General features: G+C 35.3%; 2 protein-coding genes across 3 annotated transcripts in view; one reads left to right on the top strand and one right to left on the bottom strand.

Moving 5' to 3' along the window:
- Nucleotides 1–7,345, top strand: part of kcnj4 (potassium inwardly rectifying channel subfamily J member 4) — a 12,573-nt gene extending 5,228 nt beyond the window's left edge. Inside the window, exon 3 of the mRNA XM_084120615.1 lies at nucleotides 5,669–7,345. Within this exon, the coding sequence (XP_083976741.1) occupies nucleotides 5,669–7,142 (1,474 nt within the window). The 3' untranslated portion in view covers nucleotides 7,143–7,345. The remainder of the gene's footprint in view (nucleotides 1–5,668) is intronic.
- The window catches only part of kdelr3 (KDEL endoplasmic reticulum protein retention receptor 3), a 51,048-nt gene that overhangs the window by 16,690 nt on the left and 14,358 nt on the right, over nucleotides 1–20,000 (bottom strand). The window contains exon 1 of one of the 2 annotated variants that reach the window (XM_084120808.1): nucleotides 5,635–6,244. The exons of the other annotated variant lie outside the window; for it this stretch is intronic. Within the exon in view, the coding sequence (XP_083976934.1) occupies nucleotides 5,635–5,677 (43 nt within the window). The 5' untranslated portion in view covers nucleotides 5,678–6,244. Of the gene's footprint in view, nucleotides 1–5,634; nucleotides 6,245–20,000 lie in introns of those variants that run through there. 2 annotated transcript variants of the gene reach the window in all.

Raw genomic sequence — 20,000 nt, 5'->3', positions numbered from 1 at the left:
GGCGACCATGAAATGTGTGCGCGCCGCGTTCAAGCTACTGTTTAGCATATTTACTTACAAGAGTGCGCATCACTCGAAAGTTATTCATTTACTATTTATTTGTATCTGCTACGCATTGGTTGCCCTAACGCATTGTAGTGCGTTGCGTGTTGCTTGACTGACATGCGTTCTAACCTTAAATCCACTTTTTTTCCTTTATGTTGCAATTATTCTGCTTATTATACATATAAAATACAAGAAGTTTAAATCAGTAGTCCCATATTCTTAATAAATATGTGTGTGTGTAGTAGTAGTAATATTGGAATCACACCATAGTGATAGATGCCCCTTTACATTTGAACCCCTGAGAAACTCTCTTTACATCCCTGTAAACACTGGAAAATTTGAATAACTTTAATGTACTTGAAGTGTGAACATACCACTGGGAAAACACAATTATTGGATCGGGACTCGGTCTCGGCAGATACTCAATATTCAATGACTCGGATCGGATCAGGGGCACAAAAAACCTAATCGCCATCCCTACTCATGATATATCTTAAAGTTATTAAGAGATATTTGACCCAGATATTATCATTCTGTTATCCTTTATTAGCCCTCATGTCTTTCCAAACCTGTATGACATTCTTTCTTTCTTCTGTTATACATAAAAGAAGGTATTTTGAGAAATGTCTGTGTTTTTTGTCCATACAATGAAAGTCATGTTGTTTGGTTTTCAACATTCTTCAAAGTGTCTTCTTTTGGGCTCAACATAAGAAAGTCATACGGATTTGAAACGACATAAGGGGTAATAAACAATGACAGAATAATAATTTTTGGGTAAAACATCCCTGATATCTGTAGAAAAAAAAGGTAAAATGCGTAAGTATCAAATGTTTTGCTCATATTCTCAGCTGGTTTGCGAGTCATTTTGAACTTTCCGAGTGAACTACTTTGCGTTTAATGCTGCTCATCAACAACAAGACCAACTCAGACCATTGGGATTTTGTGCTATTTTGCTCCCATGACGTCTTCTTTAAAACTAGTGGAAAGAAAACATCCAAACTACAGTTAAGTGTTTATTTTATTGCACTTTATCTATTTGATTTCGTCTGTAGATTTCAATTACCATTGATATCTTTAAAACGTTTCATCTCCACTTCAGCAGCACTTATATGCACCAAAACTTACAGTTTTATTCCCATCTATATTCTGAAGATTTTTACTGAGGGGTTTGTTCATATATCATTCACCTGTTTTTTTATGCAACATTTTATTCCTAAACACATTTTGATAAAAAGTGTCAACAAAATCAAACAAGAATTCTGAATGCTGTTTAGTTTAAAGCGTTTACTGTCACTCTTGTGCTCCACCAAACATCAGCAGATGATTGAGTGTCAGGCTGTATGTTTATTTGTTTATTAGTGTGTGTGTGTGTGTGTGTGTGTGTGTGTGTGTGTGAGTGAGAGAGAGAGAGAGAGAGAGAGAGAGAGAGAGAGATGGCTCAGGTTATAATCCCTAACCTTCACTGACCGCAATCCTGATATGGCTAAATGCTAAATGACTGGCCTTCCTTCATAATCCCAGTTTAGGGGCAGGTAACGCACACCTGAGTCCCTCGACCCTTAATGGACAAAAACTGAAAGAGAGAGACAGTGAAACCATGGAGAAACAGACAGTCCTGATCCCACTGTAAGACCACTCGTTAAAGGTTCAGGAAGTTCTTTAGTAGGATCCGTTCGTGTGTTTCTGGAAGAGACGCATTAGTGACTCATGGTTTATCTGGAGTGAGTGTGTGTCCTTTAGAGCGGTCACTGGAAAGAACAAACTCTCCAATCAGATTACAGCTCTTCACCTGCCCTCCATCACATTTAAATAGCGCTTTATACAATAGTTTCAAAACAGCCTCACAGGAATAATAACAGAATCAATGATACTGACTTAATTAAGTGTCATTATTCAGCTTAATTCAGTTCAATCCCAGCGAACAGGGAACGTTCTCATAACTTTGGCTAACGTAGGGGTGGGCGATATGGCAAAAATATCATATCACGATTTTTTTCAGGAAAATCACGATTCATGATTTTATCACGATTCTTTTTTTTGTTGGTTTTACTATTTTGTGACTGAGCATTACAGCCAAACTAATGTCCATATTTTAAAAACAAAGCCTTAGGTAACAGAATATAAAATAAAAAAGAATGGCAGACAGGGGCGAAGACTGAAAAAAATTGTCATTATTTTCTTTGTTATTAAATATTAAGATCAAAGATACACATTACACATACACAACTTAATATACAAATTAAATAAACAGTGCTTTATGTTTTCAGCTACAGTAGGTGTATTTAACAGCATTGAAGAAAATAATTAAATGAACAAATATGAAAATAAAACAAAACATAGGCTTCACTGTATAATTTATACATTTATTCTTATTAAAAATACTATTACAAGTGATCAGTCAAGAGCAGTGAGTGATTTTCTCTTTGCATTTTGTTGTATTATTAACATTAAAGGGATAGTTCTCCTAAAAATTCAAATTGTCAAAATTTACTGTCTCAAGTTGTTTTAAACTCGAATAAGTTTCTTTCTTCTGTTGAAAATAAAAGTTATTTGGAAGAATGTGGGTAAACAAACAGTTGATGTACCCCAGTGACAACCATAGTATATTTTTCTCCTATGGAAGTCAATGGGGACCAGCTACTGTTTGGATAGCCACATTCTTCAAAATATTAAAGGGTTAGTTCACCCAAAAATGAAAATTCTGTCAGTAATTACTCACCCTCATGTTGTTCCAACCGCGTAAGACCTTCGTTCATCTTCGGAACATAAATTAAGATATTTTTGATGAAATCTGAGTGCTGGATCACTTCTCCATAGGCTGCTAGGTGACCGAAACTTGCTGGCCCAGAAAAGTTATTAAAGAGATCGTTAATATAGTCCAAGTGACTACAGTGGTTCAATCTTAAGTTTATCAAGCGACGAAAATACTTTTTGTGCGCACAAACAAACAAAAATAACGACTTTATTCCACTATTCATTTCCTTCTCTCTGGGCCTCTCGTTGGTTCACGTAGTGTTTTTGCGCAGCGCGTCTGTGTTGCACGTCACCATGTAGGCTCACTATTGGCCGACGCTGGTCATGTGTGTGATGCGTGTTGACGTGCAACACAGACGCGCAGCGCAAAAACACTACGAGGCCCAGAGAGAAGGAAATGAATAGTGGAATAAAGTCGTTATTTTTGTTTGTTTTTGCGCACAAAAAGTATTCTCGTCGCTTGATATACTTAAGATTAAGCCACTGTAGTCACTTGGACTATATTAACGATCTCTTTAATAACTTTTCTGGGCCAGCAAGTTTCGGTCACCTAGCAGCCTATGGAGAAGTGATCCAGCACTCAGATTTCATCAAAAATATCTTAATTTATGTTCCGAAGATGAACGAAGGTCTTACGCGGTTGGAACAACATGAGGGTGAGTAATTACTGACAGAATTTTCATTTTTGGGTGAACTAACCCTTTAATATTAGAAAAATATTAGAAAATATTACAAGGAAATTAATACAGGTTTGGAACAACATTAGAGTGCGTAAATAATGATAATTTTTATTTTTGGGTGAACTATCCCTTTAAGGACAAGCGGCAGCGTGTTTACTATTACTACTGTCTCTTTAAGAGCTGCGCGCGACGCGTCTAATATACACGCATTTGACAAGCAGATTTTCTCTCAATTTTCTCAAGTTTGCTTTCACTTTAGACATAACCGACTGTTTATGTAAGCCTTGTGTGTATATAACAGTATTAGCACAATAAGACTCGAAAGATAACTTAGTCCAGTATCCAGGCGCTGGTAGACAGGCTTTTAGTGCATGTGAACTTCACATGTACGCGCTGAGAAACGCACACATTAGAACAGCGCATCAGCATGCGAATTAAATGTTTAACCGACAAGGCATTAAAGCACATGCAAATATGAACTTTTGTGAACTGCAGTGTCCCGTTCCGCTGCGTTAACATTTTATGTGAATATACGTCGCATTGTTCAGTATGTTGGGACAGAGGCGCCAGAACAGCAACTGATAGAATGCACGATACTACGATATTTCTTCAAAAACAGATCGTGGAGACATTTTAATCGTCCACGTTAAAAAATCGTCATATCGCACACCCCTAGGCTAACGTTGTGGGAAGGTTCTCTCAAAGTTCTTCCAGTAACGTTAATATAATGTTTGTTTAATGTTCTAAAAAAACTCAGCACAAAAACATTATTTATTCATCGTTCATGGAACGTTTTAGTTGGATGTTGGTCGTCTGTTTTATAAATGCTACTACTTTTAGTAGTTTCAGAGAACTTTCAAAAGTAACATACTAATATTGTTTGAACAATGATAAAGTAGAATATTTCATTAATGTTCACATAACCAAGAAAAAACAACATTTAAAAATGTGAAAAACTAGTCATTTTTAATGTTCAGAGAACATTACGAAAATTGTTTTAATAACTTATTAGGAATGTTAGCAAAACATTCCTAGAACATATTTTAGTTAGCTGGGATGTTGATTCAATTCAGTTCAATAACAGTGTCAATGCTGCAAAATCATCAATTACTAATTAAATTTCAACTATAAAGCAGATCTACAGAAGACAATAGAGCCATTATTCAGCTCAATTTAGTTCAGTGTCGATCCAATTCAGTTCAATAACTATTGATGTTCCAAAATGTATCAATTATGAAACATTCAAATGAGTTTCATGTTGATTCAATTGTGTACAATAAGTGTCAGTGTTGCAAAATTCACGTAAATTCATGTCAAAAAACAATTATGAATTCAATTTTGTCTATAAAGCAGATTTACAGAAGACAATAGTGCCATTATTCTGCTCAATTCAGTTCAGTGTTGATACGATTCAGTTCAATAAGTGTCAATGTTGCAAAATGCATCAATTATGAAACATTCAATTGAGCTTCTATGTTGATTCAATTCAGTTCAGTAAGTGTCAATGTTGCCAAATTCATCAATTACTAAATCATTTCAACTATAATTTAAATCTACAGAAGACAATTGTGCCCTTATTCAGCTCAGTTGACTCAATTCAGTTAAAAAACTGTTGATGTTGCAAAATGTATCAATTATGAAACATTCAATTTAGCTTCTATGTTGATTTAATTCAGTTCAATAAGTGTCAATGTTGCAAAATTCATCAATTACTAATTCAATTTCAACTATAAAGCAGATCTACAGGAGACAATAGAGCCCTTATTCAGCTCATTTGATTCAGTTCAGTTCAACAACTTGATGTTGCAAAATGCATCAATTCAAAAACATTCAATTGGGCTTATGTTGATTCAATTCAGTTCAATAAATGTCGATGTAAATTCATGTCAAAATTCAATCACAAATTCAATTGTGTCTATAAAGCAGACATACAGAAGACAACAGTGCCATTATTCCACTCAATTCAGTTCAGTGTTGATTCAATTCAGTTCAACAACTGTTGATGTCGTAAAGTGTATAAATTGTGAAACATTCAATTGAGATTCTATGTTGATTCAATTAAGTACAATAAGTGTCAGTGTTGCAAAATTCATGAATTCACTTTGGTCTATAAAGCATTTAGTATTCGGTTCAACTCAGTTCAGTGTTAACTCACCTAAGACCCCAAACTCTTCTGTCCTCTCTCTCAGGTACAGCATCGTGTCCCCTGACGAGGAAGCCCTGAAGATCTCCACCCTCGGCCTCCACAACGGCTGCGGCTCGGGCCGGCTCGGAGGAGGGGAGGGTCCGAGTGGGTCGGCGATGGGCACCGCCTACAACGGGAGGATCTCCACGTCGGGCCGAGGCCAGCTGCGCAGCCGCTTCGTCAAGAAGAACGGCCAGTGCAACGTGGTCTTCACCAACATGGACGACAAGCCGTGGCGCTACTTGGCGGACATCTTTACGACGTGCGTGGACATCCGCTGGCGGTACCTGTTTATGATCTTCTGCTCCACCTTCCTGGTGTCCTGGCTCATCTTCGGCTTGATCTTCTACAGCGCTTCTCTGGCTCACGGGGACTTCGATAAAGATCGTGGCGGGAAGCCGTGGAAGCCATGTTTGCTGCACGTTGAGGGCTTCGTCGGGGCATTCCTGTTCTCAATCGAGACCCAAACCACCATTGGCTACGGCTGGCGCTGCGTGACCGAAGAGTGTCCCGTAGCGATCGCGACAGTGGTGGTGCAATCGATTCTCGGATGCATCATTGACTCCTTCATGATTGGCACCATCATGGCCAAAATGGCACGTCCAAAGAAGAGGAACCAAACCTTGCTCTTTTCACAGAACGCAGTGATTGCATTGCGCGACGGGAAGCTTTGCTTAATGTGGCGAGTCGGGAACCTTCGGCGTAGCCACATCGTCGAGGCTCACGTTCGGGCGCAGCTCATCCGACCCTACGTGACGGCTGAAGGTGAGTTCATCCCGCTAGAACAAATGGATCTAAACGTGGGATACGATGAAGGAACCGACCGCCTCTTCTTAGTGTCGCCTTTAGTCATCGTTCACGAGATAGACGAGGACTCGCCGCTTTGGACAATGAGCCGATCTGACCTCGAATCTGACGACTTCGAGATCGTGGTGATCCTGGAGGGAATGGTGGAGGCGACGGCCATGACCACACAAACGCGAAGCTCTTACCTTTCCCGCGAGATCCTTTGGGGTCACCGCTTCGAGCCCGTCATCTTCGAGGACCGCGACCGCTACAAGGTCGATTACGCTCACTTCCACAAAACCTATGAAGTTCCCTCGACTCCAACCTGCAGCGCTAAGGAGTTGAAAGATCTGAGCGAACGCCGTTCGTCGGCTTCGTCCCGTTCCGAGACGCCGGATATCCGCTGCCACCGTGGGGCTCAAACGCTCCTCCCGCCGCACTCGCCTAGCGCCTTCTGCTATGAGAACGAGGTGGCACTGTGTTGTGGAGAGGACGAGGAGGAGGAGCGTGCGGGTGAGGATATGACCGGCGTTCCCACAGACTTCCAGAAAATGTTCCAGGACTCAGCCACGATGACCTCCGGCAGCAACGTGCTCTGCGTATTAGACATGGACAATCAGATCGAGTTCGACATCCTGCAGACTGCCATACCGCTCGACCCCACGACTTATAAGAGCGAGTCCGAGATATGACAGCCCAGGAGTAAAATACATTTATACTTATTTAATTACATTTATAAAAATTAAATACATTTATTATTTCTATATGAATTAATATTTATGTAAATAATTATTATTAGTTAAATGTATTATACTTACATAATATAATTAATTCATATAAATACAGTACTAAATTTAATTAATAAATGTATACAAATAAATAATACACACACACACACACATATATATATATATATATATATATATATATACACACACACATTTAGGAATAAAAATACATTTATATTTATATTAAATATATTTATACATGCAAATGATTCTAATGTATACTATTTACATAATATAACTAATTTATAGAAATAAATATAATACTTTTATATAAATAAATGCATTTGTATAAAAATGTATAATATAAAAAGTACATGTGAAAAATTAACGTATATAAACGCTTTTGTTTATAAATAAAAAATGTATGTGTTTATATAAATATATTATATTTATTTAAATACATTTATATCCAAATAATACATTTATCTTAATACATTCATTATTAAATGTATAATTAAATGTTCATATAAATGTATATTTATATAAACAAATATAAAGTAAATTATTCACATTTATTATATAGACAATATAACTAATTTATATTAAAAAAATATATGTTTTTATACAAAAAATGTATTTATTATATAAAAATATTATTTATAAGTAATACATTTGTATATAAAGAATAAATGTATTTATATAAAATACTAAATTTGTTTCAATTAATTATATTTATATGAATAAATACATCTATTATATATATATATATATATATATATATATATATATATCACCTTGCCTGCATTTTTGTACTTTGCTCATCGCAGTCTTCCCAAAAGGAGGAAGTGGGTGTGTTTGGCCTCAAGGAACACATGACCCTAAAGGTCGTGACCTCATGTCATGTCACCTAAATGGTCATTGACGAGATCACAGGAGGGAGGGTCACGTAATGTGGCTTCCAGTGGAGATCAGACGCATCATGAAACTGACGACAGAACATCAGACTAAGATGCCAAGAAGGAAAGAAGAGAAGCACAAATAAAATCACCAAAGGAGTTGAGCTCAGGACAGACTGACGTTTCTCTTTCTACAGTTACCGTAATCACAGATTCTGTTCATGACATGGATCCATGTGCTTATTTATTGTTGATTCATTTTACTTTAATACATTATGTATATAGTTTATCATTTAAAAGCCTGTTTGAATATATCTTTCTTAGTTGGATTGTCAAATTAATTTCTATCCTGGTGAAAGAATCATGATTTTCATGATCAAAGCAATGTAAAATATGTAGATAAGTTTGGTTTTTCATATATTAGATACAAAAAATAATGATCATGATTTAAAGGGTAACTCTCGCCAAAATTGAACCAAGGCTCTTTTTGTTAATCTACCCAAGTCAAACATTCATGTAAAGGCATAATTAGAATGGAAACTCGTTTTGGGTCAAAATGCCTTTTGAATGGGAGTGAATGGGGCACTTCTATGATAGCATCAAAATTGCTATTTTTAAAACACTAAGAAGGCTCGACACAACATGAAACTGTGCTCGAAGTATCACCAGGGGCTCTGTACATGAACTCAAGCATTGAGAACTTTTTTTTTGTGTACACAAAGTTTACTAAAAAGAAAGGTTTTGTACGACTCACTTTATCAGTTAGTGTTTCCGGTGGCTGGAGTCGATCTCCGAATGCAACGTAACAGGGAGGAGAGTAAAGATGGAAAGCTCCTAAAGCTAAGTTCTATATAAATTCACGGATAATTTGTTGTTTTGTCATTAGTGAAAATCAATATTGACCTTGTATTTAAAAAAGGATCCTCATATAAGAATGAAATGATTCAGTGATACAGATCGACTATTTTTGACTGACAAAATGCCGGCAGCCGGGAAGAACAACAGCTACAGTGAGTTGTTCAAAATTTGTCTTTTTAGTAAACTCTGTGTACACAAACAATGTTCTCAATGCTGGAGTTCATGTGTAGAGCCCCTGGTGACACTTCCAGCAGTTTCATGTTGTGTCGAGCCTTCTTAGTGTTTTAAAAATGGCGATTTTGATGCTAACATAGAAGAGCCCCATTCAAAAGGCATTTTGACCTAAAATGTAAATACGATCAATCTTAAAAGTGGCGTTTCCATTCTAATTATGCTTTTACATGAAAGTTTGACTCAGGTAGATTAACAAAAAGAGCCTTGGTTCAAATTTGGCGAGAGTTACCCTTTAATCTAATATCACAGTTAACAAAAATAAGTTCTAAGAACATTTTGCTAACTTTACCATTAAGTTATAAAAACCTTATTTGTGAATGTTTATACATTGGTCATGGGATGTTTAAGTCTGACATGTTTCAGTTGGACATTTGTTTGTTTTTTTAATGAAACTTGTTTCGGAATATTCAGAGAACATTCAAAAGTAACATTCCAATAATGTTTGGAGAATAGAATGTTCCCTTAAAGGGATGGTTCGGAGTAAAATCAACCTAGGGTCCTTTGCACCATGACCTCAAGCCAAACACCCCCCAGAAGCCTTTTTCCCCTTGGCCGAACATTATTAAAGTTAGAGCTTATTTAGAGAAATCAGCCCAATGGCTAAGTGCAGGCGCTAATGGATCATATGACATATCACGTAAATTACCCCACTAATAATGCCCAGAATGGCACCAAACTTCTACAGTAGTACAAATAGGTTATGTACTCATAAAACGAGGCATTGGAAAGTTTGTAAGTACATCAGGAGTTTTTTTAAATAACACTTGCCTGATGGCTCATGCTACTGCTAACCCGGACGTCGAGGTCACTTCAGTGATTTGGGAAAGGCACGTAAAAGTCCTGGCAGAAAACCAGTATATCCAACATTTTTTATGATTTTTTTTTTCCGAAGTGTTGACAACTTAGTGTTAACTAATAATTGTTGCAAACTGGTACTACCAACAAAATATCAGTGCATTCCTGGAACTGGGCGTCGTTACACTACATCCTTATGATCGCTTTCTGCCAGGACTTTTACAGGCTTTTGCCTAATCATGGAAGTGACATCGACGTCCGGGTTAGCGGTACCATCAGGCAAGTGTTATTTAAATAAACTCCTGATGCACTTACAAACTTTCCAATGCCTCGTTTTATGAGTACAGAACCTATTTCTACTACTGTAGAAGTTTGGTACCATTCTGGGCATTATTAGTGGGGTAATTTACCAGATACAACCTTGGATCCGTTAGCGCACTAAGCCATCCGGGTGATATTTCTGTATCTTTAATAATGTTCCACCAAGGGAAAAAAGGCTTCTGGGGGGGTGTTTGGCTCGAGGTCATGGTGCAAAGGACCCTAGGTTGATTTTACTCCGAACCATCCCTTTAACGTTTGAAAAACAATGTTTCGAATGAACGTTCTATTAGCGTTACTGGAAGATCCTGTTAGCTGGGATTCAAGCAACATGAATCTGAATACTTGCACTCAAGCTGGGTCTTTGCTCGTTTTATGTGATTTTTGTACATGTTAAGTGTGTTGCACATCATTTTGTGTTTAAAAGGGAATGATGTTTAATGTTTGGAAACTGAAGTGGGAAAGATATAAGCTGATGTAGCGAGAAAATTAATGTTAATGTATAACCTAGAGATCAGTCAGTCGTTCCCCAGACGCTTTCCTCTGATCGTGCTTGTTTTTCTGGGAGAATCTGATGTGTAAATATATAAAGCTGCTGCTGCTGCTGCATGATGGGAATCTTTATGATCCTTTTCTAAGCTGGTTTTACGCGTCTTCCTGTTTGAAAATCTTCCAGACGACGGAGAAACTTTTACTTGAAAGTCCTGAAATGCACTTTATCTTGTCTTGTTGCACCTTCTAATGTGATACTGAAATAAATCTTTATACCGCAGTATGTTTGGATGTCTAAGCCCATATTAAACACACAGCAGGTTTTCACTGGCGCGGTGACCTCTGGTCTGTAATCACATGACCTCCACGCTTCAGTTAATCATTCATCTGAAACTCAATTCCTGAAACACACACACACACTCCTGGAAAATGACGGAATACAACAGCACAGCTGTTCACTGGATCAGACTGTGATTTACATCAAACAGCAGAACAATACAGAACTGGAAACTGAAACAATATCAACTACTGTAAACAGGGTTCCCACACCTTGGTTAACTTCAAATTCAAGGATTTTCCAGGTCCAACACCCTCAAATTCAAGGATTTGATGTGGGGACACGTTTGTTGTGTCCAACAACAAACGTTGAGGTACCATCATAGTAGTTTTGTGCGCTTGAACGTCATGGCAACGTACAACACAAAGCACCTCACGCGAGGAAACACTTAACGTAACACGTAAATGTGCGAAACTAGCGTAAATCAAGCAAGCTAGTATGCATAGGCCACGAAGTGTTGGCGAAATAACACATAAGTGGACCGGGGGGAATAATATGGAATTTTTTCCAGAAAACTTCTTGCACAAAATAAATTCAAGCACTTTCAAGGACCTGTATCTGGGTCAATGACGTGACGGGTAATTTTTTTGTCCAAAGGCCTTAATAATAATAAAAGATATGACATCCAGAGTATGTAAGGTAGTAATTTGATCTCTTTTATTGAATCCAAAAGGTTTTAATTATATTTTACTACATATAAAGGTATTTTAAAGATTATGATGTGTCAAAAGGTCATTTGGTTTAACCGTCCGAAGGCCAATACAGCCCTTTCATTTGTGATTAAAATATCTTAAAATGTAATAAATGTATATATTTTTTTATTCTGGCATGATTTTATAACATTATATTTCAACATAATGCAAAATTGTTTTAAAATTATGTGTAGAAGTCCTTGCTTTTTTATGAGAAAGAATGTCCGGAAAAATGAATTTCATTGATTTTCATCGAGTTACATTCGGAGTAACCAATATAAAGGCACCATTTTGGATAAAGTCATGCGGTCAACATCATGTGACAGGATGTGAAATCATTCAGACACCTGCAAAGGACCACATGGTCATGAAGCAAAGTAAGTAACTCTCTCTTAACTATTTGAGAAATTCATGTTTTCACTTGCTTATACACCCCGAAATATCAGGTCATTCTGTACAACCGCTATAAAACATGGAAAATGTTGTAATATTTTAAAAACTTGTACTAAATATAAAATGTTTGATTGTATTTTTGCTTGCTAGCTAGCATCAGCATGTTAGCACTGTTTGAAAATATTGTCATTCGGTATTACCAAAAGTGTCATTCGGTAATACCGAAAATTTGGTTATACCGAATGACAGCAATGTATGTTGGCATATTTGTACATATCTGGAATAAATAAATACAACATTTTATTAATAGAAAATGTGCAGAATATATTATTACATCATTTTGACTGAATTTTACTTTTGCAGATGCCTTTATCAAATAAGGAAAAAGGAGCTCGCTACTGGGAAAGGGTCAAAGCTGATCCTGTTAAAAAAAGAAGAGATACTTTTCTAAAAAAGAGAAAAGTATCATTAGTTTTTATTATTTATATTATTTTATTATCCTATTACTATTATTATAATACTATATATATATATATATATATATATATAGTAGTAACTGTATCATAACACTGTTACAACGCGTACAGTCGGCTCTATTTTGCATAGTGTAACTAAAGAAAACTGAGTGATCAACAGGAACACCTGCCAATATTATATTATTAGTATTATTATTATTAGTAGTAGTTGTTGTTGTAGATTAATTTTAATTTTTTACTTACCAAAGAAGAAAACTCAGTGGCAAAAAAGAACAAGTGTCAATTGATAAACTTGGCCAAAATGTTTTAATTACTTTAATATTCATAATTCATAATTTCATATTCATAATTCATAATGTCAAGGGCAGAAGACATAATAATATTGTTTTTAATAACCAAAGAACTACAATAATACAAATGTTAAGCAGATTAAGCTTTTTTTCTACATTTCCTCTTTTCTCATTTCCCTGTGCATTGTTTTACTTGAATATGTAGGAGGGTTTAGAGTAATCCAATAAAATGAATACATTTATGAGATCAGTGATAATGTTATTTTATATTTCTACATCATGTCATATACATCAATGTCGAATCAGATTTTTTCATGAATAATTATCTGCAAATTAATTATTTTAAATATATTCATGGTTAAACCAAATGACTTTTTTTGGTGATACATTTTTTCCATCTTGTAAAAAAATGACAAAAGCAGTGTTAATTGATTGCAAAAACCACATAATCTCACTGTTAACACTTAGTCAAACTAAAAAATGGTTTCAAAATGAATTATTTGTCCATTACATTTTTATACACTTTTAAAAACCTTATTCGTCTATGCATGTTTATTTTCAAAAACTCTCCAGGGCCTTGATTTTTTATTTTTCACAAACTTTCAAGGATTTCAAGGACCCCGTGGGAACCCTGTGTAAACCACACACACACACACACACACACACACACACACACACACACACACACACTCACTCACTCTCTCACACACACACACACACGCGCACGCACACACACACACACACACACACACACACACACACACACTGATCGGCTGCAGTTCTCTCATCTCACCAGCAGATGGCGCGCAACACTAACTTGTTATACAAACACACAAAACTGACACACTCGCGCCCTCTGCTGCTCTTTCTACAAACACAAGCAGTAGCACTATAAAAGATGAAAGATAATATAATATATTGCACATTATAAAAGAAAATTAACAGACAATTAATACAAAATATTAAAAATAATTTAGCACATTTTAAAAGAAAATTAATAATGATCGTAAACAATAATTTAGCACATTTTAAAAGTTTACAGAGAATATTAATAATTATCTATAGAACAATAAAATAATATATATTTAAAAAATAATACACATACATATTATTTAGCACATTTTAAAAGTTTAGAGAATAATAATGATGATGATAAATAAATTATAAAAATAATACATAGATTAAAAATAATAAATGCAAATTAATACCTTTTAAAAGTTTCCAGAGAATAATAATAATAATTTAGTGAAAATTTTAAAAAACAATGATAGAATATTGATAGAATGATAGTGAATATATGATAGAATATAAAAATACTAATAATATTTGTAATGTATGATAATAATAATGATATAGTGAATATGAATAGTAAATAAATAGCAATTAAAAAATAAATAATAATAATTATAAAAATAATAAGTACATTTTAAACGTTTCCAGAAATTATGACGATAATAAAGAATTAATATTATTTTAATAATACAAATAATAATATTTTAGCACCTTTTAAAACTTTACAGACAATAAAAATAATGATGATAATAAATACCAATGAATAAATAAGCTAATAATAGTAATAATAATAATTGCATCACCTTTTAAAAGTTAGAGAATAATAATAATTGTCATAATTAATCATCATCATCAGCACCTTTTAAAAGTGTGCAGTGACAGAAGAGGAGAATAAAACGAAGCGACTGCGAGCGAGTAACAGGCGATCAGAGCATTGAAGCAGAAACTGGTCTGAGATCAGACAGATCAGATCCTCATCAGGGGAATCCAGTCTGATCACTGCTGCTCTGAGATCAGTTTATCATGCTATCAACTTACATCCATGATCTCCCTTCCTCTCATTGTGTATTTTTCTGCTAAATGACATAAATGAACCTGTGACACCTGACAACCATATTAATCAGTCCATTAGTGAACTAGTCTAAGCAGGTTATGCAGCGACCCCTGAACTCCTGCCCATAACCCTGACCTTTGAACTCAAGCTGAGACTCAAGACGAGATAACGTTTCTTCACTGTTTTTCTTTTACTAATCCAAATGTGGTTTCTTGTGAATACTCTTTTAATTGGTGATTAAGTTACATGTTTTATCCATGCACTATCCATGCTTTTAGTCTTTTGCAAAAGCCCTTTAACTGTTTCTTAATGACATCAGCCACAGGAAGTGACATCATTAGATGTTTTCTAGCAGGACCTTTTACACTGACATACTAAACGAATTGACAACCTGTGACTAACTTTAGCTTTTTCTGCTCATGTAAGTAATCAAGTCATAAATGCAGGGTTATTATAGTGAACTTAAACTAAAACCATAAAAATAAGTAAATAAAAGTGTTTTTTTTTTTTTTTAATAAACCTTAAACTTATTTTATTTCCGCTAGTTGCCAAAGATTTGGATCTCATTTTCCTTTAGTATAACTTGATGTCGCCTACTAAAATTACTAAAATTGAAATAAAAATTTATATTTAAAAAATCTAAAGCATAAAAATGAGAAAAACACAACAAAATATAGGCCTAGCTTTATAATAAAAATAAAAAACATAAAAAAAAAAAAATATTCATAAAAACTACAGGCCTAATCATATCTCAATTATACTAAAACTGGAAAAACTATATAAAAAAAAACGTGTAAAAATGAGAAAAATACACTAAATTACTAAAACTTTAACTATAATTAAAATATAAAAATTAAAACACATTATTATTTTTTTTAAATATGAATAAAAACTATAATATCTCAATTATAAGGTCCTAAAACAACACTATCAATGCAAAAACGATCGGTAGCCTATGTTATTAAACAATGATAACCTAGAATAAAGCGCCACCCTGATATCCAATTATTAAAGTTTAGTGACCAGAGCAGATTTTTATAGAATTATTCCCCAAAATGAGAGCACAAACACTTCAGTTTTTAATGTTAAAGGGGACGACCCGTATATATACAGACAAACCTGTCTGATCTTCTTCATCATCATCATCATCATCACAGACGCTCAATTAACCCCAGCAGAACTTGAAGGTTCTGGGAGAGAGAGAAGTTCGCGAATACATGCCTGAGGGAGACAGACCTTATTACTGAGTAAAAGAGAGAGAGAGAGAGAGAGAGAGAGAGAGAGAGAGAGAGAGAGAGAGAGATGAAACTGATAGTGCAGTATTGTGTGGGTCAGTAACAGAGGCTCATTGTCAGCGCTTACTGCCCCCTGCACTGCTAATTATGAGCTGTTCCCCTCACCCGCGTCTCTCCGTCCATCCATCCATCTCTCTTTCTTTCTTTCCTTCATCTACATTTCCCAAACGCTGCTTCCTGTGTGTCTGTAGATCATCTCTGTCTCTTCCCGTAGATGTAAACAAGCATCGCTGAATCTGAAGCTCTCCTCTGACTTAAGAACGATGACTATAACGATAAAGTTCTGATGATCCTTCTATGTCTGTGTGAACATGAAGTCAACACCACAACTATATCAATAACGAGACAGAGGAATCAATATCGTTGCAATCACTTTCATTCAGAGCGATTTTTAACTACTAATGGTTAAAAACATTGCCAGCCAATCAGAATGATTCCTGCTTTAAAGAGCGCGAGCATTTAAAGCGGCAGACGCTTACATAACTATCGTCCATTGGTGTGATTGTTAATATTGTTATCGTTATAGTTATGTATATTTATCATTGTTAATGTGAACAGGCCTTAGTCTTGAACAAGTTTGAGCATTTTAATGGCCTACATTCAGAGATGGGCATACATACATGGAAATGTATTTAAAATACAAATACAAAATACTGTGTGAAAAAAATTATTTAAATACAAATACAAAATACTGTGTGAAAAAATGGATTTAAATACAAATACAGTATTTTGTATTTTGAAAATACACAAAATACATGTGAAATTGGCCATCCAGTGCAGGTACAGGTCACAGTGAATGAAGAAACTATACATCGGCCTACTGACTTATCATTCCTAACCTCATCTCTGCCCTCTCTGTCATTCTTTCTTTCTTTCTTGCAATTACAAATAAACATATGCAAAATAGCAGCCATTTATATCCTTATTTCTGGTTACAATGTAGTCTATTACTTGTGGTGAACACTATTAAAAAATTCATACTGTATGTAAAACTGTGGGAACCTTTTCTGCTATCTAGCAACGAATATGGATGGACGATATGACTGAAATCTCAGTTTACTTCACAGTAACAATATCATGGTTTCACAATTCTCAATATCAGTTTTGATTCCACAGAATACACTGAATTTCAAACTATTTTGAGTTTTTTTGTTGTTGTTGCAGTAGTCCAATGCTTTTTAAGTAATTTTATGTTTATTTTATGTAAAGTTTATTAAAATTTATTAAAATTAGAAAGTGTATCTAAAATTTAAAATTAGAATTAATTTAGATTTATTTGACACTATTTACCCCTTTTTTTATTTTATTTTTTTTATGTACAATAAAACTAAAAGCTGAAGATGTTTGTGGAGTATCATTCATCAGTGTTTGTTTTTCCACTCCAACGTTCCAGTAATTCCTGCCCACTAAAAGCTGCACGGATAAATTTGCTTACCCCACAAATAGGCCCATCTATGTAAACGATTTAGAAAAAGTTCCATCAATTCAAACTTTCAAAAACAATTCAAAAATTTCACTTTATGAGGTTTTTTAACCTTAATATGAGTTTCCCGAGCCTGCCTATGGTCCCCCAGTGGCTAGACGTTCTGATGGGTGTAAACCAAGCCCTGGGTATTTTTGAGAAAATGAAAGCTCAGACGGGCGAATCTAGAAATCTTCCCCTTATGTCGTCATAAGGGGAAAGGTCACCTCCCCTTTTTCTTCTTTGCCTGCAAAAGAAATATCGCCGCCCAAGAGAATATGAGCTGCGCGAGTGCGATATTGTTTTTTTCTCGAGAGACATCATGGCTTGCAAACGAGCGAAGCATGGCAGTTGCTCAGTGTTTGGATGTACAAATGAACACAAAGGTATTTTTTTAGTTCCTTCATCCGAGCCTCTGAAGAACCAGTGGGTTATGTGAATTTCACAACAAGAACAAAGAACAATCCCTTTCCAATCGCCCAAGCTGTCAATCACACAGCGCGAGTTTATCTGGACACTTGCCGAAACTCGTTATGAAATCAATGACGCTGTTACGCTGCACAACGAAGCTCTTACTGTACTTACCTCATGTTTGCATTGGTGAAATCATTAGTGAGAGTGCAGAAACTGTTGCAATGATAAGATCTTCATTCACGCGATCAACAGGCTGTCATCTGCTCAATGCTCATCACTGCAACCTTTTATGTGATGGGAATAGATATAAATACTTAAAAAAAACTTCTCACGATTCGTTAATCCCGATAGCTGTAATAGTAAAAATGTGTAATAGCTGAATAGTAAAAGTTTTCCAGAGAGTTCCACATGTAATGCTAAATATTTCATATGCAAGCATGTCAGCCAATCACAGCAGTGGGCGTTTACACTGAAGTCTCACAGCAGCCAATCACAGCAGTGGGCGTTTACACTGAAGTCTCACAGCAGCCAATCACAGCAGTGGGCATTTACACTGAAGTCTCACACAGACATGCCCCTTCAAACAGAGCGTTCAAATCAGAGGCTAAAATCAGGCTAGGAAATATGCCTTTTATTTCTAAATTATAACAACTTTTGATCTAAAAAACATGCTAACATTATAAGGGCACCCCAGGAAACATTCTAAAATAATAAAATAATCCATGCAATGGGACCTTTAAACACATTTGACAAGCTAGTTGATAAAAATCAACAACCAGTCAAGACTGATTGGCTAACGCTATTTTCCCACTTGTCTGTGCTCTTTTATTCTTTCATGTTAACTGAAGTGAATGATGCACTATTTTAACTTTAATCAACAAGTAGAATTGATCATGATATTCTCACCTTATTCCAAGAAAAAAATCACTGATCCAATGCTGAGCTAGTGAATGTCTGAACTAGTTGATGCACAAAATCAGTACCCTGATAAAGAGGTTGACTGGCAAAAAGTATTTTATGTATTTTGAAAATACAAAAATACTCATCTTAAATGTATTTAAATACAAATTACATTTGATTTTTTCCAAAGGCTTTAAAATACAAAATACAAAATAGTATTTTGTATTTCAAATACGTATTTTAAATACATGTATCTGAAATACTGCCCATCCCTGCCTACATTTCGGTTAACTTGATAAGTGATCAGAGGCGCCATCTGCCTCCAGAATACTGGAACTACAGCACACTTATTCATCTACAAAGAGACTCACAACTGATTAATCCTACACATCTCATCTAAACTGAAATGTAACTGAAATGACTGAATCCTGATTGAACAATTTTGCAATGTTGACACCGTTTTTTTGTTTATTACAGCAAAACTGTGGTGGCCAAGAGAGCTCAATGCGCTGCAACTGATGAAAACACATGCAAATAGAAAAAACACCAACAAATTAAGAAAACATCTTCAGTTTGACAACACATGTGCAAATACTCACAACGCAACCAAATACAGAAACTCACTGCAAACAGCACAGACTACAACAGAAATGTATTTGCATGTGTTTTCTTTAGCTTCAGTGAATTTAGCTCTCTCGGCCACCATTAAAACTCACTAATTTAGATCAGTTTCTCAGAAAACAAGACGACTTCTCTTACGTCGTTTTGCATCTAACACATGGTTTCACAGACAGGGTTTAGATTAAGCCAGGATTAGACCTTAGTTCAATCAGGGAATTTAAGTAGCTTTTATAAACTTGCCTGAGAACAATATATATATATATATTACTGGTGTTCATCTTGAGATAAAACAATGGCACTGATATATTAAGATCAGTCAGTGTAGGTGCAATCAGTTAAAACAGCTCAAATATGTTTTTATTTTTATTTTATTTTTGTCTGTGAAACTGGGGGTGAGTAGTTGTGTGTCGTGAATCTGTGTAAAATATATCTGAACTATTACTTTCTAAATTTGTTTAGTCTAAATTTGTTTAGTTAAATCTCAAAAACAGCAAAATTGGAGT

This window comes from Abramis brama (genome assembly GCF_963993115.1).
Source record: "Abramis brama genome assembly, chromosome: 1".
Taxonomy (NCBI): Eukaryota; Metazoa; Chordata; class Actinopteri; order Cypriniformes; family Leuciscidae; genus Abramis; species Abramis brama.
Note: the sequence above shows the minus strand (reverse complement) of the source record. Positions and strands in the feature narration are given on the sequence as shown.